The sequence below is a fragment of the Lepidochelys olivacea genome, assembly GCF_965140295.1.
Source record: "Lepidochelys olivacea isolate rLepOli2 genome assembly, chromosome: 24".
In the NCBI taxonomy this organism is placed as follows: domain Eukaryota; kingdom Metazoa; phylum Chordata; order Testudines; family Cheloniidae; genus Lepidochelys; species Lepidochelys olivacea.
In genome coordinates, this window is record NC_140434.1 from 6,194,050 (window position 1) to 6,219,969 (window position 25,920).

A 25,920-nucleotide genomic window follows, 5' to 3' on the forward strand; every position below is an offset into this window, starting at 1 on the left:
GACACAGTACCTGCCTCCAAGCAGTTCCCAACCCAGTTATGCACGTGATGTAACAAACAACAGAGAGGGGCTGGATGTGGAGAGACCAGAGAACATGGGAAACTGAGGCACTGATAAGTCAATTGACTGCCACAAGATCTCAGGTGGAACTAGAACCCAGAGAGGCCTGAATCTCAGTCCCCAATTTTAGCTGCACGCTGGTTGTGGTAAATGAACGGGTTTTACAGTTTGTATAATTCCTGAACCAAACTGCTAGCCACCTGGGCTCATTAGTTCCGTGACCTTTGGCCGAGGAAGGCAATTCGCATCAGAGTCTTGTTTAAACTGCAATATGCTACACAATGTCCTGCCAAAAGTCCTGCCCCCCAGCATCAGCTGGACACCAGCGCTAAGGGAAAGGTTCTAAATGAAAACTCTTTGGGGGCTTAAAAATGGCCATTTTTGCAGTAACGAAATCCATGGCTACAGATTCTGGGCTTTTCTTTCTCCGTGGCACAGTTTTACCAAAAGCCAGATTCTTTCATAAAGGAAAATCTTCAGTGATGATTTCAATTGTTAAACGACCCTGGGGAACATCATTTTCCGGGTGAGAAATGGGTCTGTTTCAAACCCGGCCCAACGGAAACAGCGGGCACTTCGGTTTGAGGTTTTCAACTCTCTGTGCTGCGTACGCTAGTTTTCCCTTCCGGCCCTAAAACGTGCGCAGCGTTTTTGTGTGCTGTTCCAAAAACTGCCACGTCCCACCCCAGCAGTGGCTGCATCGTAGCAGCGATTGCCGCAATTTCCTTTCTCGAGACCCTTTGGGATGGAAGGTGCCGATAAACATCTCCATGATCAAAGAGAAGCGAGCTTTCCATTCCTCACCTTTCCAAACCCCTTCGCCCAGTGCAGCCTCATCCTCAATCCCCAGGAGGCTAGATTCGCAAACTCCTCCCTGCCTTGCCCTCTACATCTCCCATTGGCCTATTCTCTCTAGAGCAATGCTCACCCCCAGGCTCCTTCCAAACACATCTCCCCAATCCCAGCCATTCATCCTCAAAGGAGGAGCGGTTCCCCTAGAGCCCAGTGTGCGAGGAGCAGGGTGAAGATTGGTGTTTCCCACCCTGCAATAAAGGATGCCCCCAGCCCAGCTGAGTTTGCTCAATTCACGGCCTGAATTGAGGCAAAGGAGAAGGGGCTCCTTTCACGGCCCTGAATGAGTTCTCGCCATTCAGTCGGGGGCCATAACCACTATTGACAGCTCTGAAAGGGGGCTCGGAGCTAAGACATTCACACCCGCAGCCTTTCAAACGCAGCCCAGCTATTACACAGACATTTAGCCCGGGCTGAAAGAATGGCTCCAACGCTGCTGACAATAGCTGGCTCCTAAAAACGCTCAGCATGCCAACCTTCCTCCAAAGGCCACCAAGGGGCTGGGCGGGTGGGGTGCCTGGGAGGTGCAGTGAGGGAGAGGGGCCGGGCGGTTTGTGCCTCAGTCCGTTGGCTGCCCTAGGGGTGTCTTGCAAAAATCTCCCCAGTGCGGTGGCTTCGTTATTATGGCAGCTCCTAGAGATCCCAGCTGAGATCAGGGCCCTACGGTGCCAGGCACTGCACATCCAGCCTCTGCTCTGCAGAGCTTAAGTCTCAATTGACAAACCCGACCAAATGTTGGAGTGGAAGCAGAGGCATAGGGACCCGTCCCCCAACGCATCCCTCCCCCGTCTGAGATCATGGCCCCATCGTGCCAGGTGCTATACATACACTTAGCAAGAGACGGATCCTACCCCCAAGAACTTGTCATCAAAATTGACCAGACAGACCAAGAGTGGGTGGGGAAACGGAGGCAGGGAGTGGCAAAGTGACTTACCCAAGATCACACAGCAGGTCAGTGGCAGAGCCAGGAATAAAACCTAGGTCTCGTGAGAGCCCTGCCTGACCTTAGCCACTAGTCCACGCTGCCTCCTTCTTACTGGTGTGAGCCACCTCAGGAGCCCTAGCCTAGATGAGTCACCTGCTCAGAGCTGTTGAGCTGTCGCCTGTCTACACTAGAGCGCCCAGCGGCGCTACCGTGGCTGGAGCTGATGTTGGCCAGGGTGGGAAATGTCGGCTCAGTTTCCCTCGTGGCAGGGTAGGGGCTGTTGGGATCTGAGCTGATGACAGGAGAGGGTTAAGAGGAGTTATTTTTACAGTCCAGACTAGCCGGAGAGCCGCAGAGCAAAGGCTCTCACGTCGCACGCTGCCTGGACTCACGGCCCAAGGGAAGTGGCGAAAGCAGCAGGCCAGGCTCCAGGTTACTCATGCCATTTGGCTCTGCGGATGCAGCTTAGTCCTGTTCCGCGTCCCACCCTGCTTCCCCCACAGAGCTCCACTGATGGCCCTTAGTGCAAACAACAGCTCTTGCTATTCCACCCCTAGGACCCCCTCTCCCCACAGTTCTGCCAATGCACCTCACTCCTGACCACACCCCATCCTGCTCTACCAGCCATGATGTTCCCCTTGATGCCCCTCAATTGCAACATGCAGCCCCCTGCTATTCCAGCCCTCGTCCCCCCCACAGCTTGACTGATGTCCCTCAAGCCTGACCCGCTTCCTCTTCTCTTCCAGACCAGGCCCCTCTGACTCTAGCACAGAGACAGCCAGGCCAATGACTGGCAGCAACGGTTTTACAACGGGGCGGGGGGGGGGCAGGAACTTAGCTGTGATCCCCAAGCTTGCTGGCCCGGAGATGTAAAAAAATAAATAAATCTGAGGCTGTTTTTTTATTTCCCTTCCACTTTTCATCCTTTAGGGGAGTCACATTTTCAAGCTTTGCTATGCTCTCACAAGGGCTAGAAACTTTGTGGTTTTGGTAATTGAAAGCCGAGACTTATACATTGTCACATGACTCCAGGAGCTGGGGCTTCAAAAACCAGATGAAATATCAGGAGACTTGCGATAAAACCACAAGAGCTAGCAGCACTGGGGGAAAACTCATTGTGTGTGTGGGGGGGGGGGCGTCCCTGAAAATGAATCCCACACTAGGAATTGCTTGACAGTGAAAATTTATTTGGGAGGAAAGTGGGGATGAGGGAAGCCTGGGAAGTTCCCCTTCTAAAAACCAATCCACGTTCTGGCTCTAAATGGTTAGGGGAATTAACTCGAGTTGAGTAAGACCGGCTGGCTCAGGGGATGGAAAAGGGGGTACATGCAGCCTGGCCCAGATGGGGTCGAGACCAAATGTCACTGGTCAGTGGCCTGGAAACGGAGCTCTCTTCTCGGCTCGTCTGCCAGTCAGGGCTGGCAGCGTGCCAGGGCAGAGGGCAGTGTACGGCTGCTGAGGCCGCTTGCCCTGCTGCACGCTCTGCCTTGACCGGAAAAAGGGGTCGATTCTCTGTGTGCCCTGCATGGTGCTATCTATCAGGCTGGAACTTGGCCCTGGTGTAAGCGGTTGTGCACAGCGTGGGACAAATGGCGAATCGGATCGAGACAGGAGATGGGATCTGTGAAGTGGCACACAGATGGACCACAAAGAGTTGCCCTGGGGCAGCAAAACGCATTGTCACTGAGGTTGGGAGGCAGAGGCCAGTAAAGGCAGTGTGGTCTAGTGGTGAGGGAGGTGGTCTAGAAGACCTGGGTTCTATTGCTGGTTTTGCTGGGTGGCCTTGGGTAAATCATGAGGTTATAAGCTCTTTGGGGCAGGATCTTTTACTAGGCATGGTACAGCACCTAGCACGATGGGGCAGCAAGAGCAGCTGTGGCCTCTGGGTGCTACTGTAATAACTGGCCCCTGGGAGGCTGGCATCAAAGGATGACAGGGCCCCCATGAAGCAAACCTGCCCATATTTCACACTGAGATGAGCCTGATCAATGACATTTGATGCAGGTGCTCCAAAGTCCTCTCTCTAGCTGTCTTCGTATGGCTCCCATGGGGATTGCCCGGGGTCAGGCACGGTGTGATCGCTTGCGTAAGGGGCACACTGGTGGCTATTCCCTGATGGAGGGGCAACCATGCCAGCCCTGAGCTTCAGCTCTCAAGGCTTCGCCATGCCTCTCGCGACAACAGCTGGTTTTCCTTAAACCTCCAGCTCCTGGCATCAGAGGATGATGGGAGAATCTCAGCTTTCATTCTTTCTTCTGCTTTTTAATTATTTTTTTTTTAAGTACCTTTCTCACCCTGCCGGTTGCAGTTAGAAGCTTGAAAACAATGAAGCCCACATTTGCCATTGAAAAAGAAATCACCACGAGGGAGAGGAAAGCGGGGCGGGGGGGGAATGTTCATTTCTGTTTTTTCTTTGCCGGGTTTTTGACTTCCCTGATTCAATGAACCGCCTTAGTGTCACGGTCTGTTTTTAATCAGCTTCGCTTTCTTCTGAACTCGCAAAATGCTGGCATTCTGTCAGGTTTCCAGCACTGCAAGAGAATTGTGTAAAACCCCTCATGGTTTTTTAGCCAATCTTGTAATTTAGGCAGAGGGGATTTGACTCAAGATTTTCAGTGATTCCTACCTGTCAGTAATAGAACAGACCTATAGATCACTAATCCACCCAGTGGATATCATCCCTTCCTGACTAGAATCAGATGGGGGATTTTAACCTTAATTTAGAAGGGCTGATTCTTCACTGGGTTTCTGCTCTAAAACCCCATCCGTAGGTGATCAGGGGTCAATCTATCCGCCGACTCGAATGTCGCAGCTGACTCTTGGAAATGCAGGCCTGAATTGAGTGCAAATGTCTAGACTTTTTTAAGGACATCTGCTCTCAGATTAATTTCCCTGTGTGGTTAGGAATACCAGACTTGCCAGGTCTATTGATCCATTGATCCTGCTTTTTGCCAGACCGGAACAAATGTCTAAGCTCTCCAGTCTGCAGGTCACCTGCCTACCGTGTCCTCAGAGACTTATGATCCAGCCCTCTTCTGCTGGAATAGACCAATAACCCATCCATATTTCTCCATCTACAACCAGTGCTGGAAGACCCAACCTAATTATATGCCTCGCTGTGCAGTTCAGTACAAAGGGAGCGTATGCCAGATTCCACCCTGACCCCAGCTAGCACGTCCATGTGGATTTTCCCGCACCAGAGTGAGCGTGGAAAATCAGAACAAGGAAACGCCCCCGCCCTCTTGCGCTGCTGTGGGTAGTCGTTTTTTCTAACGACTGCTCCTCATTGAACGCCAAGACGCACTCCTGGTTCTCCCACGCAGCACGGCAGTGAAGTCATACCTCTCTGTGCTTGTGACCTCACAACCCCCTGCGCCGGCAACGGCTGATGTCACAAGCCCAGCACAGTGACTTTGCTGCAGGTTCCGCGCGGGGCAAACCTCCGAGTTCAAGGAGAGTCGCCTAGCGAAGAGGAAACCAGAGCTAAGCCCCGGATTCCTGTGTGGATTGAGGCCCCTGAGAAAAGAGTCATCAGTGCAAAGTGAGTGTAAGAGGCTCCTGGATCAGAACGGTAGTGGTCTGCATTCACTGTGCATCAGCCTAAATAACTGCGCAAGATGCAGTGCAACGGAGAATGCCCAAAGTCATGGTATTAGCTATAATCCATCCTATGCTCACAGCGGGGCCAGAAAGAGTTTTCCTGAGCCACGCAAATTTTTGAGATATCAAAAAAAAAAAAAATCGCATACCCTGAATCAGGATGTAAAATCGAAATCTCAAAAATGTTTGCAAACCAAAAGCTTGGGGTGGGGGGGAAATTGGGTCAGGTCAGTTGAAACATTTTCCTTTGATCATTTTGAAATGTTTTATTTCCACGCCAACCTTTTTATTAAAACATTTAAAAACAAACAATTGTTTCGTCTCGGAAAACGGACTCTTTTTGGTTTTGCAAATGTCAGAAATGAAATATTTTGACAATCTCATCGGTTTCTTTCCCTAGTAATTGTTTGAGTTGGGATAGGATGACCAGATGTTCCGTTTTTATAGGAACAGTCCCATTTGGGGGGATTTTTTCTTATATAGGCACCTATTACCCCCACACCCCCGACCCCCGTCCCGTTTTTTCACAGTTGCTATCTGGTCACCCTAAGTTGGGAGGTTCATCGAAACAGACCCCATTCTGATAACAATTTGGGTTTTGATGAATTGCCGTTTTTTTAATCAAATAAATCGTGTGTCTCAAAATTCTGCCTGATGAATGTTAATTAAGGCGAAAACTACCAAGAGCCAGATTTTCAAACAGACTCAGCCACCAGCAGCGTCTATTGAGAATTATAATCCAGTAGTTTCCATAGAGAACAATGCAAGCTACTGGGTGCTCAGCGCAGTCTTGGAAATCTGGCCCCTTTATTGGTGTTTAGGTGCCTCAATGAGAGCTGCTGGATGTTAAATTTTTCTGAAAATCTGGAGGAAGGATTGAGAGAAATGAACTACAGCTGATTTCACTGCTGGATGCAGCTCATGGCCTGATCCATGGAGATGGGGCACTGAACACACAAATCAGGGTTTAACTTTTTTTTTTAATTTTTTTTTTTGCTTTGAAGTTCACCTTTAGAAAGACTGTTAGAACCCCATGTGTCCAAAAATCATAAGTCAGATTCCCCCCACCCCCACCTAACCATGAGATTGGCTTCAAAATAAGATTTTTTTAAAAGAGAATTAATTTGGGTTTCTTTGCATTCACCCTTTGTGCTTTGGTTTTTGTCTTTTGGGGCTTTTTACCCTTTAGAGGTCGTGGTTTCCAAGCTTTTTTTCTGCTACGACAAAAGAAAAGCTGAGAAAGAATAAAGCGAAGAGTCTCACATAGTCACATGAGTCCAGGAGCTGGGGCTTTAAGAAAACTAGCAAAAATTGTGAAACTCGCGATAAAATCAAGAGCGTTGGCAACACCGCACTGTCACTTTAGTTCCAACCTCTGCAAATTAGGCTTGTGTTTTAAAAAGGAGGAGATTTAACAAAACCTGATATTAATGGAAACATTTCATGACTTTTTTTGGTGCAATTCTCTTGTGATCCTGAAAACCCTAAGGAGCACCAGCATTTTGCTCTAGCAGGCAAAAGTGAAACTGACCAAAACAGCAGAACGTGAAACAAACGCGGCCAAACAAGGTGAACGTCACCAGCCAAGTAAAATCCTGACACTGAAAACAGAAATGAACATTTTTTCCACCTTTCCTGCCCCACCCTGTTCTCTCCCTGGAGGTGAAGGGACTCCTCAAAGCCAAAAGGTGACGGATCCCATTGAGAAAATGTCAAACGAGGTGAAAAATTTGTGCTGAAAGCCACAATGAAAGATTTGTCACCAGCCCTAAGGATAGGGAGGAGGCAGCTACAAACGGGAGACAGACCTGCCCCCGTCCCCCAGCACAACGCCCCTGGCATGCACAAGGTGACAGCTTTCAAAGACACAGGTCACCTGCTCTAGCCCCGTCCCTGCCCCTTGCTGCAACTCACCTGGTGCGAACAAGGGGAGGGGCTTGAGACAGGAATCACCAATGGGGGGAGAAATCTGCCCCAGCCCCGCCCCTGAGCCCCGCTCACCTGGTGTGAACAGAGCGATGGCTTTGAGGCAGGAGTACTCCGCCGAGTCGACGTGCAGGGCCTTGAGCTTCTCCACCTGCTCCTGGAAGACCCGGATGTGGTCCATGAAGGCCACCACCCGGTCGGCTGACATGGGCGAGGCGTGGAGGCCGGCGGCCGCCAGCAGCGGGGCCACGTGCAGCGGCATAGAGCACTGGGCGGCATTGAGCACGAAGAGCTCACTCCAGGTCATGCGCAGCAGGGACACCTGGTCGGAGAGCTGGAAGTCGGGGAAGAAGGGGATGTTCTTGGCCCACTCGATGGCGCTGAAGAGCAGGCGGGCGGCCAGCTCGCAGATGTTCTCGATGCCCATGATGTTGGACTGCAGGCACTGGGCCCCGTAGCGGGAGGTTGGATAGGGCTCAGCCCTCAGCAGCAGGGAGATGAAGCCGGTCAGGTAGGAGTGGCCATTGTATGGGTCTCCGTTGTTCAGCAGGTACTGGCCGGGGCTGGTCTGCGTGTGGGCCATGCGTCCCCGTTGCACGGCTGCGGTGGGTGGGAGGGAAGAGAAGAGACGGGATCACCATAGGAACAGCGGCAGGGAAAGCAGGGGGCTAGCAGAGGTGCTCTGGTTCTATCTGTAGCCACCTGGCCTGAGACTCGGATAACTTGGTTCTAATCCCAGTTCTGCCCCTGATCGGAGCCAAATCACTTCCCTTCTCTGGGGACTTGCAAGACACCACGGCTGCAATGATTCCCCGTCAAAGAATTGGGCCTTGTGACTGTCCTGGCCCAGGCAAATTGCTTCTCCGCTCTGTGCCTCTGTTTCCCTCGCCCACCCTTTGACCACCTTGCCTATCTAGATTAGAAGCTCTTTGGGGGCAGAGGCATCTAGCTGGGATTCTGATCTTGGCTGGGGGCCTCTAATCTAATACCAATAAAGAAAGAAAGAATCACTGGGTTGCGGGGGCATTAAGACAGGTTTCAGAGTAACAACCGTGTTAGTCTGTATTCGCACCTTGATTATCATGCACATTGTAGGGAGAGTGGTCACTTTGGATGAGCTTTTACCAGCAGGAGAGTGAGTTTGTGTGTGTGGTTTTTGGAGGGGGGTGAGGGGGTGAGAGAACCTGGATTTGTGCAGGAAATGGCCCACCTTGATTATCATGCACATTGTGAAGAGAGTTGTCACTTTGGATGGGCTATTGCCAGCAGGAGAGTGAGTTTGTGTGTAGGGGGGTGGAGGGTGAGAGAACCTGGATTTGTGCTGGAAATGGCCCAACTTGATGATCACTTTAGATAAGCTATTACCAGCAGGACAGTGGGGTGGGAGGAGGTATTGTTTCATGATCTCTGTGTGTATATAAAGTCTGCTGCAGTTTCCACGGCATGCATCCGATGAAGTGAGCTGTAGCTCACGAAAGCTCATGCTCAAATAAATTGGTTAGTCTCTAAGGTGCCACAAGTCCTCCTTTTCTATTTGGGGGCATTAAATGGGCTTTGAACGAAAGGCGACTGGGGGAGGGGGCCGAGATGCAGATGACACTTAGGGCAGGGCTGGCTGGAAAGTAAGGCCAGGGACTCGGACCTTGGTCTCCCACATCTCAGATGAGCTCCCTCCCCACATGGCTACCTGGGGTGGGTCACTCTCTTGGAATTTTCCGTATTTATTCCCTCCCCCACAAAATAATCAGAAAACAAGCAAAAGAACAGCAAAGTAAAGGGCTGGGCTGGGCTGGGAGGGGAAGGGGGCTGGGAGAGGGAAGGTGAGTGACATCTTGGTTTCCATTTACTAGGGATCAACCAAAGCTTCCTAAAAAGTCAGACTAAATCTTTGCTGCTTTGTCTAAGGTCTCTTTTCTCCAGCATGTTCCCAGCTTTTTAGCTGCGGGGTCGGCCGAGTCTCAGGGCCAAGCTCCTGTCCCTGGAGGCAATGGGCTTTTTCCTCCCTCTGCATTTTCTGATGCAAATCGTTTGGCCGGGAAGTTCCCAACCAGCTCTAGTTTAGGATTCGGGAGTTGTGTTCAGTGAGGAAGCTTGTGAGATTTGGGCCCAAGCTGCCAAGGGCAGGTAATAATGAGGTTGCTGAAACTCTGTATAATCAGAGGCCTGTTCCTACAACCTTCGCAATGTCTCAGGCATTCATGTCGTGAGATTTCAGCGACCTCTGAATCCTCTGTGCCCTAAGGGGTGAGATTTAATCACCCTGGCACAGGTACGACACGTCTTTCTGAAACAGGCCAGGCCACCGATCAAAAGAGAATTAAGTCAGGGAGAAATCAACTCATTAAAAGCAACTAATCAATCAAATGAGTCTAGAGGGAGAAAAGAAAAGAAGGTCACGAAGACGATAAGAACCACAGTGGGGAGGGGGGGAATCTGACTGCTGAGGTGGGTAGATTTATACCTGGTTTAGATGGTGGTAAATTTATAAGGGCTATAAACTCTCCGGCTTCAGGGCGTGAGCTAGCCACTCCCTGATGAGGTCAGGAAGGAACTTCCTCCAGGAGTAGGTTATTCCACCGATGTCCACTAGGGGGTGTCCTCTGAGGCATCTAGCCCCAGATGCTTTCGGAGACAGGATACCAGACCAGAGGGACTCAGGATTCCTGTGTTTAAGGTCTGAGTTTTTTTCAAGAGTGCTGAGCACATACAGTCCCTGCTGAGGCCTCTGGGACCTGCAGGTGCCATTGCCGTAAATGTGGCCGTTGATCTTTATTGCCCAAGCTCTGAGTTCAGGGCACCACCGCAGTCTAGCATTCCCTGCTGCTGCCCCTAGGAAAATGAGAACAGCCGAGTCTGGTCACAGCAGTGTACCTCTGTGGGCTTCCTTGGAGTTGCTCCAGATTGACACCAGCCTGGGGGGAGAGCTGGGTCCAGACTGGCGTGTTAATTAGAAAAGCAAAAAGCAAATCTTGTCTGATTAGGAACACAGGCATTGCCAGACTGCATCAGACCCGAGGTCCATCTAGCCCAGTGGTCTGTCTCCCGCAGTGCCCAGCACCTGCTGCTTTAGAGGAAGGTATAGAACCCTGTAGAAGGCAGAAGTGGGAAAATCTGCCCCCATGAAGGTCTCATTCTGATTCTTAATAGTTAGAGCTTCGTTTGAACCCTGAAGCCTGGGGTTTAATCATTATTATTATTATTATCCTCATCCCTAGCTGTTGTACAGCACTTTTCATCCATAGGTCTCAAAGTGCTTCACAAAGGAGGATCAATAGCATTATTCCCATTTTGCAGATGGGGAAACTGAGGCACAGAGCAAGGCAGTGACTTGCCCACGGTCACCCACCCAGGCCAGTTGCAGAGCTAGGAACAGAACCCAGGGCTGCTGAGGGCCCCGTCTTCCATATACTCAGCCACACTGCCTTCTAGATGGCTTGCTAGCAATAAACATTTAAAACTCAGATTCTCCCCTGCCCTGCACCTTGTGCTGTCCTTGCCCCTGGTGCAAAATGCTACCACACCAGAATGGCAGAGTTTCACATCGGCGTTGCACTAGTGGAAATGACTGCACAAGGTGTAGGGCAAATGGAGAACTAGGCTCCTTCTACAGGAGACAAAAAAAATCTTTTGTTGACTAAGACCTGAGATGATTCAGACTGAAAGAACTTTTAAAATTAAATTTACTTTTCACTATTGATCCTGTTTTATTTTCTGGCATTTCTCCCAGCTCTCACAGGAACATTATACTGTAATGGAGGGGGGTTGGGGGAGAATCTGGCTATGGAACAAACTCCCTGGGGAGATCAGTCAAATCCAGAGGCTGACTGTCTTAGCACTGCCTCTTCACACTTGCAACGCTGACGCCCCATCTACCCCGGAACCCCAACACAGACACCCCATCTACCCCTAATACTGACCCCCAGTCTGTCCCTGAATCTCAATGCAGACACTCCATCTACCCCGAACCAACACAGACACCCTGTCTGCACTCAAACACATACAAACCAAACAAAAATAGGAAATTAATAAAATCTGAAAAAACTCTAACCCCTAAAAGCAGCCTGCCCCAAGTGGAGTTTTGACCCCTAAAAGGGAAAAGTGCCAGGGACTCCATGAAATCCATTAGGGGATTTTGCTCTTGCTATAGATTTTAAATGGAATGTGCCCAGATATTGCGATGATGCGCAGCTGTGTAAAACCCTGAGCTAGACAGAGTGACACTGGTCAATTTAACTTTGTTACGAGTCAGTTTCACCCTCAAATACCCCTGTAGTAGCCCAAGGATCTTGGCTTTGAGATTCCAGCTAGAGCTGTGTATGACAGGTCTTTTGGTTTGCTGGCAGGTCTGAAAAGTTGGGGGGAGAGGAGGGGGAATTGTTTTAGCTTGACACGCACATGACATTTTTCAGCATTTTCAGCAAATCGGAAAAAAATTCTTTTCAGATTGAACAAAATGTTTTGTTTGACTCGAACCAAAATGTTTCCTTTCAATTGCTACCTTTCTAAGAATGGCTTTGCCCTTTTAAGTAAAAATCTGAAAAATGGAAACATTGAGTTACCAAAAGATCAAAAAATGAAACCTTTTGACTCTTTCACCAGAGGAGACAGGCCTTGTAGATGTGGCTTTGAAATCCCACGTGTCACTTAGCAGTTAAGAGAGCCTGCCTGTGCCTCTTAATCGGGCGAGTTTGCCAGGATTCAAAGATTCTAGTAGCCGGAGAGCTGCAGCGTCCACTGTGGCCAGATGTACCATGGTGCGGTCCTTTAAAGGAGGCAGTGTAGGACAGCAGGTAAGGTACCGGCATGGGGCTCAGGAGATCTAGGTTCTAGTCGTGACGGCTGGGTACCCTGGCTGAGTCGCTTCTGAGTCTCCTTCCACCTTTTGTCTCGGTCAGTGGTTCTCCACCTGAGGCCCCCGGGCCGCTTGCGGCCCAATCAGCACAGAGCTGTGGCCCATGTGACCTCCTCAGGGCCATACAGGTAGTATGGGATGCGGCCCACAGTGGTAAATAGGTTGAGAACCACTGGAGTTAGATCATGAGCCCTTTGGGGTCGGGGCTGGCTGGCTCTCCCTGTGTCTGTGCGGCATCTGGCATGACGGGGGCCCTGATCTCAGGGCCTGTAGGAGCTACTTCAGCGATGGTGGCCAATTCCCCGCAGCAATTTGACCATTTACAGCACTAAATGGGAGGTGCGATGCCATGATATTGAGTGGGACAGATGGTTTCATCCTAGGAGAGGCGCAAATGCCCCCTCCCACCCATTCTGGGGTTTGGTTTTAATGGCAGCAGGCTCCACCCATGGGTCAAGTGCAGCTGAGTGGGGCGGGAGGGTAACTTGGGCAAAGAGGTTTGTGAATGAAAAAGTCGTTCCTTGGCAATAGGAAGGTGAAAATATTTGACACTGTGATAACACTTGGCATTTCTATCGCTGCTGCCCTCTAAGGGCCTGAAACCACTGACGTCAATGGGTTTGGGACCCAGTCATAAATAATGTCTGAGTGTTAATCTGTACCATGTCATGGTGATGTATTACCAATAGGGAGACTAAGGCACAGCGGTGGCATGTTCTAATCACGCACATTAGGGACAGCGGTAGGAAGCCCTGCCTCCTAGCGGCCTGCTTTTACCCCCTTCCCTTCCAGGAGCAGGACTAGAACCCACGTGTCTTCGCGCCCACTCTGCTCCCTAGAAAACAGCCTGGGCTCCCTGTTTGCTAGGAAGAAATTCTCCCCTGCCATCTCGAAGCTCTGCAAATCACTGATGATGCTTTCGCTAAGCAGCTAAATCTGTCTTTCGAAACCATATGGGCACAGGTCACAAACCTGCAGCTGAAGACCATTGGTGCAGGAGCGGTTTGCTATAGAGATCCACAGCTGACAAGCTCTTTATAGATGGTCGCTCTCATGAGGCATTCTTGTTGTTATTAGTGTTTCTATAGTTAAAGCTAAAAGTAGAGCTGGATGGGAAAAAGCATAAGAACGGCCAGACTGGGTCAGACCAAAGGTCCATCCTGTCTTCCGACAATGGCCAAAGCCAGGTGCCCCAGAGGGAATGAACAGAATAGGTCATCACCGAGTGATCCATCCCCTGTCACCCATTCCCAGCTTCTGGCAAATGATTTTCCCATCGTGGGAAAATGGCTGAGATTTTGGCATTTTTTCCCATCCTGAATCAGGAGGAAAAGTTGAAATTCCAAAAAATAAAAATTGCTGACTGAAAAAAAAAATCTTTAGATCGGGTCAGTAGAAACATTTTGCTTTGATGATTTAGACGTTTCATTCTGATTTCAACCATCTTTAATTTGTTTTAATTGTGCTATCTTTAGTTTGAATTGGAAAACAAAATGTCATTTCAAACCAGGAAAAAAAAATGAAATTTTTCCTTTGGAAAATGTCAAAGGGTCCTGTTTTGACAAAAAAAAATTCAAGTCAAAAACTTTGTCCAAACCCACCTTTTGCTGCAAAAAGTTTCAGCTTTTCCCAACAAAAAACATATCCTCGAGACCTCAGAAAATTCCCTACCAGCTCGAATGCCTTTTGTGCCTAATTCCTACCCCTTTCCTCTGATAAAACACTCCCTCTCCGTTGGCCAGGAACATGTCCTCCACAGTCCTGGAGTGATTTAATTCAGCTAGACAAGGTGGGTGAGGCACTGTCTCTTATTGGACCAACTTCTGTTGGTGAGAGAGACGAGCTTTCAAGCTTACACGGAGCTCTTCTTCAGGTCTGGGAAAGGTCACCGCTCCATTCAGGGTGGAACAGATTGTTAAGCGTAAGGAGTTAACACGTGCTGCAAGAGACCATTAATTTAGCTAGTCAGAAGCAAATCAGCCAAGCCATTTCTGACATGAGGTGGGGAAGGGGCAGATTTTCAAAAGCTCTCATCACCCGAGAACTGCCTGGCTCTCAGAGAAAGCTCTTGGAAATCTTATCTGGCCACTTTAAGTAGGTGCCTATGGGGAGCTAAGATGTTAGCCAGATTTCCAGATATTAGTCACCTCCCTTAGTGCATGGCTGGAAGGCGCTTGGCCAGTACAGTGAGGTCAGGATTAGAACCCAGAGCAAATGGATGGAGCTTTTTCAAAAAATCAGTCCCCAGTTGTCGGTGTTTTAGCCGTTGGAATTCTGGCCCTGTGGTCCTCACGGGAGAAGAGATTTGATTTATTTTAAACGAGTCTCCTCTACCCTGTTTTCTAAGAGACAGGATCTAATGCAAGCCCCACAACCCTGATCTCTCTTGCTCTGCAGGAGTTCACAGAGAGATTTTTCTCTGCCTCTTACTCAAATAAGTTCTTCCCGCTCCCGCACTGTGAAATCCGGGTTCAAACGAACTCCAACTTGCTAAGCAACAACCCAGCATCTGCTGGTTTGGAGTCTGAGTGACAGGACGTTTGCATGTCTCCCGTGGGCCAAAGGAAAAGCTGTAGATCAGCCCAGAGGCAGCTGGGCCTGGGCTCTGGAGAGGAAGGGTGGACCAGTGCTAGCCAGGAAAGCTGCCTTTGGGTCCCTGCTCTGCTACAGCTTACCTGTGAGACCTTGGGAAAGTCACTTAGTCACTCTAGCAGGATTATAGCACTTCCCTGCCTCACAGAGGGGTTGTGAGGGCAAATGCAGTGTGAAATGCTCAGACACAATGGAGATGGGGGCCAGGTAAGTACCACAGACAGGCTTAAAACAGTAGGAGAATAAACTTTTTGCCCAGCACCTCTGATGAGGATTGGGGCCCCATTGTGTTGGGTGCTGTATAGACAAAGATCCACAGGGAGGAAGGCCAAAAGGGACCACTGTGATCATCTAGTCTGGCTTTCTGCATAGTAGGGGGCCATAGGACTTCCCTGAACTAATTCCTGCTGCAAGTCCAATGGCTGTTCTTGAACCAAATCATGTCTTTTAGGAAAGCACAGATAATAACAACAATGCCTCCTGGCTCTATCATCAGTGGATCTCACAGTGCTTTATAAAGGAGGTCAGAAGCATTGTCCCCATTTTACTGATGGGGAAACTGAGGCACAGAGAGGGGATGTGATTTGCCCATGGCCATCCAGTAGGCCAATGGCAGAGCTCAGTTGGGTCTCCTGCATCCTAGTCCAGTGCACGATGCACAACGCCTCCTTTCCCACCATCTACGTACCCGCTCAAAGACACCGACCAGGTGAAGCTGAAGGGGTGGGGCACGAATTGGCCTCGCTTCGTCAGTGACGCGCTTTTTCGTTTTGTTGAGTAATTGGAGGGAGGGTGGGGAACGGTCCCACTGATCTTTGTTGTTGTTCTCCGGGTCCCAGCTCCCAGAATCGTGGGAGAATCTCAGCTTTCATTATAAACAAGCAAAAAACCCGAATGGTCCGGTCCCTGTGGCTGCAAAGAAAGGGCTGGAAACCTGACCCCTGAAAGGCTCAGAGAAACCAGAAGGCAAACAAAAAGAACCCCAAGGTTGATTGGCTTAAAAAGCATGACATTTTATAAAATAACCTCAGTTTTAGTGGAGCCCTGACTCCTGATTTCTGAACCCTTTGGATCCGCAATACTGAATTAGTGAGAGTGGTCTGTTCGTCCCCTTGTACAGTCCAAGATGGGAGCTCCTAGATGCTACCATAATACACCTAATGGCAATAAAAATCTACAGCCCATAGCACAATGAGGTCCTGGTCCATGACTTGGGGCACCAAGGCAGTACCGTAATGCACCTAATAGCAATAAAAAATGTATGTCGCCTAGCACAATGGGTTTCAGGTTTCTGGTTCCATGCCTAGGGCTGGTAGGTACTACCAGGAGACGATGACATCAGAATCATAGCAGAGCAATGACGCACGCCATAGATTTTTTGGCTCCAGACCCAAAGCTGAAGGGTGTTTTGGATCTGGGGATGCTCTGTGCTTTGCGGTTTCTCTTGCCATAGAGATCCGAGCAGACGGCACCCCATGAGTCCAGCTGCAGCACAGTGGCTAAAACAGCCTGCAATAGCAAACACAGCAGCCTTGTCTGCTGCATGTCGTACTGAATTCTGCTGCCCCGTAGCTAGTTGGGTGGATCTGAGAGTGATAGATTCCTAGGACTGTTGTGATCAGCTAGCCTGAACTCCTGTGTAGCCCAGGCCCGAGAACTTCCCCACAATAATCCCTAGAGCAGAGCGTTTAGAAAACCAGCCGATTTTGATTTCAAAATTGTCAGCGATGGAGACTCTGCCGTGATCCTTGGGACGTTGGGCCAGTGCTTAATGACACTGGCTGTTAAAAATGTACACCTTATTTCTCGTCTGAATTCATCTCGCTTCAACGTCCAGCCATTGGATCATGACATACCTTTCTCTGCTACGTGGACGAGCCCGTTATTAAATATTTGCCCCTCTTGTATGTACGTACGTACATACAGACGGTAATCCGCTCACCTGCTCTTTCTTAAGAAAATGGATTGAGCCCTTTGAGTCTGTCACTCTAAGGCAGATTTTCTAATGGCTCCTCTTGGCTCCCTCTCCAACTGATCAGCACTCTTCTCGAATGATGCGCACCACAACCGGACGCAGGAGTCCAGCAGCAGTGGGGCTTGCGATAGCTTGATGTGATCAGTTTAATTTGATGGGGCAGCTTCACAGGAAACTGCCTCGCGCCTGGCTGTGGTTGTCATCGCCCGGCCGTGCATTAAACGGTGAAGGAGACATGCATGGAATATACCATTGACCGATCCTGAGCGCACCCCAAACACCTGTTAGCACGACAGGTGCCCTCAGGATCAGGCCATTTGGTCTTAAACACCCCAACTGAAAGGGTGCAAATCTGGGCCTTGTTGTACAGGTAGAACCCTATCCCCCATCTCGTTCAGAGCAGCAGGTTGCTGGAGGGCTGAATACGATGCCCAGATGCAGCTACTGGCCCTATAGCAAAGCAGGGGGGAAGTTTAGCAAAGGATGGCAGAGGGCTGAGACAGTACGTATGCAACCCACTGGGGAGCGTGTATGACAAGCAATGTAGTCTTTGGTTTGGTGGCCAAACCAAAAATTCCAGAAAAAATATTATTTTCCAGTCAATTGGAAACAAAAATTTTCATTTTTTTCCTCACCAAAATTTTGTTTCATTCACTGCTCCTGAACTCACAGGGAGCCGTCCACTTGGATCACCGGGCAAAGAGAAACCACAAGACACGGGATACCCCTCGATCCAAAACACCCTTCGGCTTTGGATCTGCAGCCAAAATTTGCAGCTTGTCATTTCCCTGCTAACTATTTGTTATTTATCATTTTATCTGACCAGAAAAAGAAAAAATTGCATTTTGTTTTCTGGGTTTTTTTTTAAATCCTTGTTTGTTCGTTTAAAATAAATCTAGCTAAATTTCCAAATGAAATGACAGTTTGAAATGAAAAGTCCATTGTAAACAGCCATTTTCTATTTACAGGTTTCAGAGTAACAGCCGTATTAGTCTGTATTCGCAAAAAGAAAAGGAGGACTTGTGGCACCTTAGAGACTAACCAATTTATTTGAGCATGAGCTTTCGTGAGCTACAGCTCACTTCATCGGAGAAAGCTCATGCTCAAATAAATTGGTTAGTCTCTAAGGTGCCACAAGTCCTCCTTTTCTATTTTCTATTTAGTTTTTCCTGGCTGGAACTATTTGCTGAATTCGACCCAGATTTGGAATAGTTTCATTGACCCGAAACTGCATTTTGCAGTGAATAAACTATTTGACTGAAAAATATGGCCCAACTCCTGAATAGATCCTGATCTACTGAGGATCTGAATTCTCACTCCTTGCCGTGGAGTTTTAGCTTGAGCTGCCGCAGCTCCTGGTTTTAGCTGTGTAGAAGGTCCCCAGTTTGATCCCCAGTGCATTGGCCAAGAGGGAAACCATCACACATGCACGCCTGTGAAATGTCCCTATGCAATGGATAGCAGGGCAGGCAGCTATAACAGTGGGTGCATGGCTGTTTTGTGCATCTGCCCTTCTTATTAGCATATGGGAGCAGAGAGACTGGTTCAATGAGCTCAGCCTTGCAAATAAAAATAAAAAAAAAAAAAATCACCCTACCAGCGCAGACACAAGATCTGCTCATCCACCTTCCCACCAGTGATGGAAAAATTAGTGAGACTTTGCTAACTTGTCAAAAAACTAGCTCCTGACCCACCTGCCTCGGTGAGTAGGCGCAGAGAATATTTTGCAAAGCTGGGTTAGCTAATCTATCCTGCCGGAAAGGAACGACTGAAAGGGGTTCCTGGGGACCTGAGAGCCAAAACAGCTGGGATGGGGAAATTCAGCCTCTTTTTCCCCCCCTAAACAACCAGTATCTATTGCCTGCCGTAAGGTTTAACCCGCACTCTAGCGTCGTACAGTCGCTCTCTAGAACAATCTCTGCTAGCACCTTTCCTCCGATGCACCCAAAGCGTCCCCTAAATACAAATGCCGCCTTCCTACACCATTCCACAAGGCAGGGAGCTGTCTACCCATTGCACAAGCAGGTAAACTGAAGCACCGAGAGGAAATAACTTGCAGCCAGTTGCGTAGCATATCTGTGGTAGCACTCAGAATAGAACCCAGGAGTCCTGACTCTAACCACTAGGCTCCAGTCTCCTTCCAGAGCTGGGAACAGAAGCCAGGTGTCCTGACCCCCACTCCCTGCTCTAACAATTAGCTCAGACATCTTCCCTAAGGTTCACATGTGGCTCAGTTTTTCCAAGACCTTGACTGCTATTTAGGCAACTCAGTAAAGGCCAGATTTTCCAAAGAATGCAACATTTGCGGTGCTGGGCTCTCTGGATTATTTTGGTGGCTATATGGGAGCTAAGCTGTTGTGAAGAGCTGGTCCTTAGGTAGCACCTGGCTCTGATGGAGCCCCCATGCAAGAACTGCAAATGTGACATCCCACCATATCGAGCAGGGTTGCTGTAACAAGGACACTTCAATCCTGGGTTGTTTCTTTGGCCAAAACAATTGTTGTGTTTGTTCCGCTGTTCCCCAAAGAACAAACAACACGTTTTACCCCAATCGCGCTGGCCGGGGATGCCTGGACGTGTTGCACCTTTGAGAATATGCGGAGGGTTTCCCTCCCTGACTTATCCACCCGCCAGGCTTATCACAAAACAAATGTTTGTCCTTCTTCCACTGAGCATCAAATAGCCCCAGTCTGGTGGACAAGGGCCAGATCCTCAGCTGGTGTAAATCAGCATGGCTCAAAGGAACTCCATTAAACTAGATGAGACTCTGACCCAGACGTTTTTTTTGCCCTCTGGTCCAGGATCAAATTGATGAAGTTCGCTCATGTCTCGTTTGGAATGCTGTCTGAAAGCCAAGACCTGCTCTGATCTGCCAGGATAAAACCGAGGTGTTTTTCCACTCTCCATTGCTAGGCATATTGGAAAGGTGGGGGTCAATAGATTCTTCCATTTTTTGGTGTATTAATTAAAAGAGCTGTGAGAATAATTGAGAGATTGGTTCACTGGCCATTCTGAAAGGAATTTTGGGTCAAATTGAAAAGTAAATTTCAAAACAAAAAGTCACTTCAAATTGAAACATTTCATTTCAAAAGCATCAAAATGAAACTTTTCGATTTTTTTTTCTTTGTTTTTCGGCCAAAAGAATTGGACAAACGTGAGACGAATTTACGCAACGTTTTGGTCAACCTGCACCTGCATTTTGGAGGGGTTGGGGAAGGTTTCCGCCAGCCCTAGATTTAACAGAAAAGATAGAACCCAGGACTTGGATCACGGAAAACTTTCGAGGCCACCGTCAGCTGACACTGGTTGATTCTCATGCCCACTTTGCTTTGGGGTGTACAGCCGCAGAAGGTGCAGGAGAATCTTGACTCTGTGGATCTGGGATTTGGAGTGCGGGTAATAATGTATTTGTGAAATTCCTAGAGGGAGGTGTTTATGTATGTGTGAAAAGGGGTGGGGGGGAATATGGGACAAAGCCCCTGCTGCTGCTGACAGAGGAACCGATCAGATTGCAATTTATTTAGCAAATGATCATGCAAACCATCAGAAAAATGGGGGTGGGGAAGGGAATTTGTTTCCGTGACTTGGCAGAGATGGTGTTTAGAACTAGGGAGGAGTTTAGAGGGAGCCATTTGACTTTAGCACCCATAGTTTAGATTTTTGTATTCAAAAGAAACTGATTTGGTCGTGCAGCTCTAGGGGCAAGTAAAGGAGATGGGGGATTTTTCTTGCTCTCGGCCAGCCTGCTCCGCATCCCAGCAACAAACGTCCAAACCCAGTAAGGGCCTGAAAAGCTGGAAGCTGGTTTTAGACTGGTGGAAAACACCAAAAAAGTAGCTTTTCTGTTGGGCCCCCGCCCTTGTGCTATCATTACACCAAGCGCTAAGTGGATAGAAAAAGCAACCGGGGCAGAATGGGTGGACCTGGTTTTCACTTACTCAAAAGTGTTGTCTTCATGGGAAAGTTTTTTCAGGATAACCTCAGGTCAGGTCTAGGCTACAGACTTCTTCCAGCATAGCTCTGTCAGTCAGAGAGGTGTGATCCCTGACCAACAGACCTAAGCTGGCACAAGCCGCTGGCGTAGCAATGCTGAGTTTTTACCAGTATCACTTGTTTCGCTCGGACTAAGAGATACTGTTTTGCTGGTCCACACTAGGAGGGCTTTGCCCGTCTAGTATACTCTAGTGTTCCTAGATTAGCCCTGGCCTAAAGCAGATGAGAACTTTTCCTCCAGTATCTGAAGGCCTTGTTTTGGTTTAGTTCACATCCCTTGGGACGGGGGGTTAAACTGAACTGAAAAATCCCACTCTTATACCAGAATATGGGATTATCTGAACACGGAATAGCTAGCCCCATACGAAGCCCTTGTAATATGGACACGATTATACTGGCATACCTCCATAAGGGATGGGGCATAGACCACACTGGTATAAGGCACCTTGGTACTGATCTCCACTAGGGATTGCATTGGAACGATTATACTGGTAGAAAATCACCGCCTAATCGTTTTAGCCCGAGAATGCACACACCGAGGGCACGCCATTGGTGAAAGACGCAGCCTCACAGGCCTGATTTGGACAAGTCTCCCTGAACAACCCATTGGCACTATGCCCTCCTAAGGAGGGCAGAATCAGACCCTTGCATCGTCCAGTGGATTGTGACTCAGCGAGGTCTCGATAAGGGCTCTCATCCCAGTTCTAGCACCAGCGTGCTGCGTGATGCAAGTCAAGTAGTCATGTCCCGTCTCTGTGCCTCAGTTTCCCCTCCACGCCTTTGTTTATCCGGTCTACTTAGCCTGTAAATCCTTTGGAACAAGGATTCTCTTCAACAACACCCAGCGCCATCAGGCCCTGATCTCATGTACAGCCTTCAGGTGCTACCATAACACACGTAATAACAACTCTTCTCCCAATGACCACCCTCCCTCTGAGGATCTCCAAGCCCTTTACAAACACTAACCCCCGTGGGGTTGTCATGGGGAAAACCGAGGCATGGAAAGGAGAATTAACCCATCCACGTTCACAAAGCCAGGAAGCAAAACCTTTTCCCCAGCTCAGTCCTCGGGATTGCGAGGGAACGGACTAACTTGACCGCTTCTGTATTTGAATCCTTTTCAGGTCAAAGCCTAAAGCTCCTGCCGTGAACTACAGCGCAGGCTGAGGGTCCAGCGAGCTGTTGCACCAAATGCTGTGAAGTTAGGTGGAAAAAATAGAAAGGATTTGTTCTTTTTTTATGTACCAAAAATGATATATACACGTCCGAAAACTCTTCCGTAGCAGAGAGCAACTACAATTCATTAGATACTAGTCGCTGAGGCACTGGGGATCTTAGAAATTGGGGAGGATACAGGTTTCATTGGATAGACAAGAGACAGAACTGGAGAGAGAGAGACAAGATGGAATTGGAATTGACTAAAAACAACCAGTGTCTTTCCTTCCGCGGCACTGTAAACGGGTTTTTGCTCTAAGCATGTACAGACCAGTCATGTTGTGCCAGGCACGCTTCCCCATAAAGCCATGAGAGTAATGCAGGAGGGGGAGAGAGGGGCTTTGTTTAATGAAAACGTGAGTGGTTTCTCTACCACCGCTGCCTCAAAAACAAGGGGCCCAATCTCCCAACCCTTACTTCCACGAGCAGTCCTATGCAAATCAATGACGTTGCTCAAGTGAATGAGAGTGGCCTTTGCATTTCAGGGGCCCGAGACCTGTGGTCAATAGCTGTCTTTGCCGCGTGAAAGGATTCCTAGCACTGGGTTTTTCCAACCAGCTAACAGGGCAACAAGGGAAGTTTAGGCACTCAGGGGCCCGATGGTCAGTCAATGTAAATTGTCAATATGTAACACCAGAAAGAGAGGCTGACCGCTGCTGGCATTGAAGTCAATGAAGTGATGACAATATACACCCGCTGAAAATCTGCCCCTCAGTTTAGAAGGCTGCTTCCCCTTGCCAAAGTCTCACTGTCTGGGGATTTCATAGAAGAAGAAGAAGAACGCATACACTGTTATACTATGGCGCAGATCTGCCGCTGGTATCAATTGTGATAGCTGAGTGGAACCATGACAGCTTAGACCAGCTGAAGAGATGCCTAAATCTACTATAAGACCTTGCACCTAAAAGGACCTCACAGACATTAACAAATTAAGCCTAACAACATTCCTGGGAGGTCGGGGACATGCAATACCAGGATATATCAGAGTTCTATGAACCGTCTACCTTCCACGAGTACCAAAGAGTCTCATAATTGATTTGTTTGCAGCTGTAGTAGTAACAGTTTAAAAATCCACCCGTGTCTCAGCAGTAAGGGTAAGCCCAGTTATCAACACGCTGGCTGAGAAAATACATGTCCCATGGAGAGCAATATTTTGTGGACAGTTTCTTCCACACAGGGAAAGAAAAAAAAAAAAAAAGGGCAGATTCTGATCTAAATGACACCGGCCTAAATCAGGAGTTGAGTTCAGCAGTGGATTTACACAAGTAATGCAACTCAGATCAGAATCTAGGCAGAAGCTCTACGTAAGTAGATGGGGAGTGCGGGAGTTCGCTTAGAAAACAAAACATGGCTCTGTGTCTATTGATCAGAAACAAGGAAGGCACCTTTCTCTTTGTCATGAAATACCATGTAAATTTAGGGGGATACAGCAATTAGTAATAGCAGTAATACAAAGAAGAGATATCTAAGAACTGAAAAAGAGGTGATTTCTCTGCCGTGTATTTCCTAGGCCCTGAGGGAATTGTTTCTAATCTTTGGTGATTGCTAGCAAAATACTGGTGACCACCCAAAAAATTGCTGATTTTTTATGCCTAAAATAATTCCTGTTTTATTTAAAAAAAAATCAAATGGCTTTGAAAAAAATCAAAGGGCTACACAGACACTCAAATTTAAAAAATCGAACTTATTTTTAAAATAAATGCCCCCTCTCTCTCCTCCCTAATATTACTCAGCTTTACAGACCAACTTTTCGAAAGAGCTCAGTTCCCATTTCGGAACCTACCTAAACCATCCAGGTTTCCACCAGTGCATCTCAATAGATGCCCGGCACTTCTTAAAATTCTACTCCCTCGATTATTTGTAAGCCAGAGAGAATTGTGACATTCTAATTCACTTTTTTGGGGCAGTGACCTGCCAGTGTCACTAGTTTCTAGTCAATTTCACTTTCAGGCCCTGATGCACAGTGCTGCAAAGGGGAAGCCAGCAAGCCAAGGAAATGGTTGCTTGGTTAAAAAGAAAAAAAAAATTCCTATTCTCTCTGGAATTAAACAAACAAACAAATCAATAAATAAATCACAGAAACATTTCCATTATTTTGGGCCAAATTTGGAAGATTATCGCCGCGGTAGATTATTGCATAAATGCAATGTACCTAGTGAGCATGTAAAATCAGCCAGATACTGTGAGGGCAGATGCTTTAGAAATGCATTTAACAATAACAAACCTTCCTTATGACCCTGGTGGCAAATCCTTTAAACTGGGCGGTTAAACTTCAGTGAGATGGCTAATAGATTGCTAGCCGTTTGCCCACCAAAAGTGACAGAGGTGTTTAAATGGCAAAAGGGGATTTCTCCTAATCGTTATAATAATTAACAAAAGACCTAATCTGCGGGGAACGCAACGTGACCCGTTTCCAATGCCAAGTGCGAGGGGCAGAAAAGCAAAAATTCAGACTATTCTATTGCTGGGAAATGGATTGGGGAATAGAGCTATTGAAAGTTCACTCAATGCCACTATATTCGGAGTGAATTCACCCCAATCAAATAATATTGATGAAACTAAAAAAAAATGAAACGTAACGTTCTGAAAATCAGCACATATACTGGACCATTCCCATACCCTTGTTCAATCTATTTGTTTCCATGTGCCCCTTTTTAAAGTTAAATGACTTTCCAGATGAAGTCATCACTCGCTACCAAACCTTTATGCAAGTCTATTTGTAATTAAATTTCCCTTAAATATTCTTGATCTGAGGAAAAAGGCTGCAATAAGAAACATCCCTTGTAAGATACAATTTGAATTCTATGTTTGGAATTCATTAATACACTCCAGAATTGTTCCGTAGAGCCCAGTTTTTGTAAATTGCATTTAAGGATTTGGATGGAAATTTGATTTTTTGTTTTTTTGAGTGGGGTTTTGTGGGCTTTCTCCAGCTATCATTCCCAGCCTACGATAACTGGCAAAGAATTAAAATATCATTTCTGAACCTACGCTCAATAATTTCAGCTGCATGTGTGTGTTCTGCATAGAAGCAAGGGAATCATTCAAACAACTCCTGAAATCCTTTGAATCAAAAAATTATCCCAAATTTAAATTGGTATGGAACAAATTATATAATGTAGCATTACATAATCAGAAAAAGATAAGTAGATGTATCTTGATAGAGAGATGTCTTTGTTTATGTTCATCTAATAGTTGAAGCTTACTTGACAATGTAAATATTTACCTGGTATAAAATTCCAAGTAAAATGGATATTAAAAAATCAAAAGGAATACAGAGAAGAGAGCTGTTTAAAAATGCTTTTGAATCTCTCAACATAGATGTTTCAAATGTTGAGTAACCACGAAAAAAATTTAGTGTCCGCTCAACCAGAATTGTAGTGATCTAAGCTCACCTTGGGCTATAAAGACATGTTTGTTAATGAACACAGGCCAACAGTTTTCTTATTATGCTACCTAATGCTGTGTAGGGTTATGACAGACGTCATGTTTAGCTCAGCAGTTCAATAAGTTACCTGACTCAGCTTCTCTCTCTATTTACAAAAAAAAAAAGAAAAAGAAAAAAAGACTTTGTCAAATCCTCAGCACATGTTGATTTCAGCCTAGCTGGACTAATTTACACCCAGTGAGAATCTGACCACTGTATGATGCGTGCATTTGGACAGCAGGCATCTTTTTGCATTAGCCCAGGGGTCCCTGCCTAACCACCACTAGAACGTCAATTTTATTTTAAAGAGATGACTTTTAAGGCAGAGGTTTCTGGGTGTGAATATGGCTCCAGACTGCAAGAACTTTTGCCCTGTGAAACTCTCCAACATAGCGTTTTGCCGGGTGCCTAGCACCATGTCACCCAAATGCATTATAAGGGCCTCAGTAAAGGGAATAATAGAGGTAAAACTGTCCCCTTTCTAACTTCCTTTTCTCAAAGCC

General features: G+C 47.6%; 1 protein-coding gene across 3 annotated transcripts in view; it reads right to left on the reverse strand.

Annotated features, from left to right (window-relative positions):
- Positions 1 to 25,920, reverse strand: part of LOC311512106 (nuclear receptor subfamily 2 group F member 5) — a 34,020-nt gene that overhangs the window by 2,160 nt on the left and 5,940 nt on the right. For 2 of the 3 annotated variants that reach the window (XM_084613140.1, XM_084613141.1), the window contains exon 2: positions 7,439 to 7,963. In XM_084613140.1, the coding sequence (XP_084469266.1) occupies positions 7,439 to 7,963 (525 nt within the window). Of the gene's footprint in view, positions 1 to 7,438; positions 7,964 to 9,824; positions 11,260 to 25,920 lie in introns of those variants that run through there. The other variant, XM_084613142.1, reaches the window with a different exon arrangement.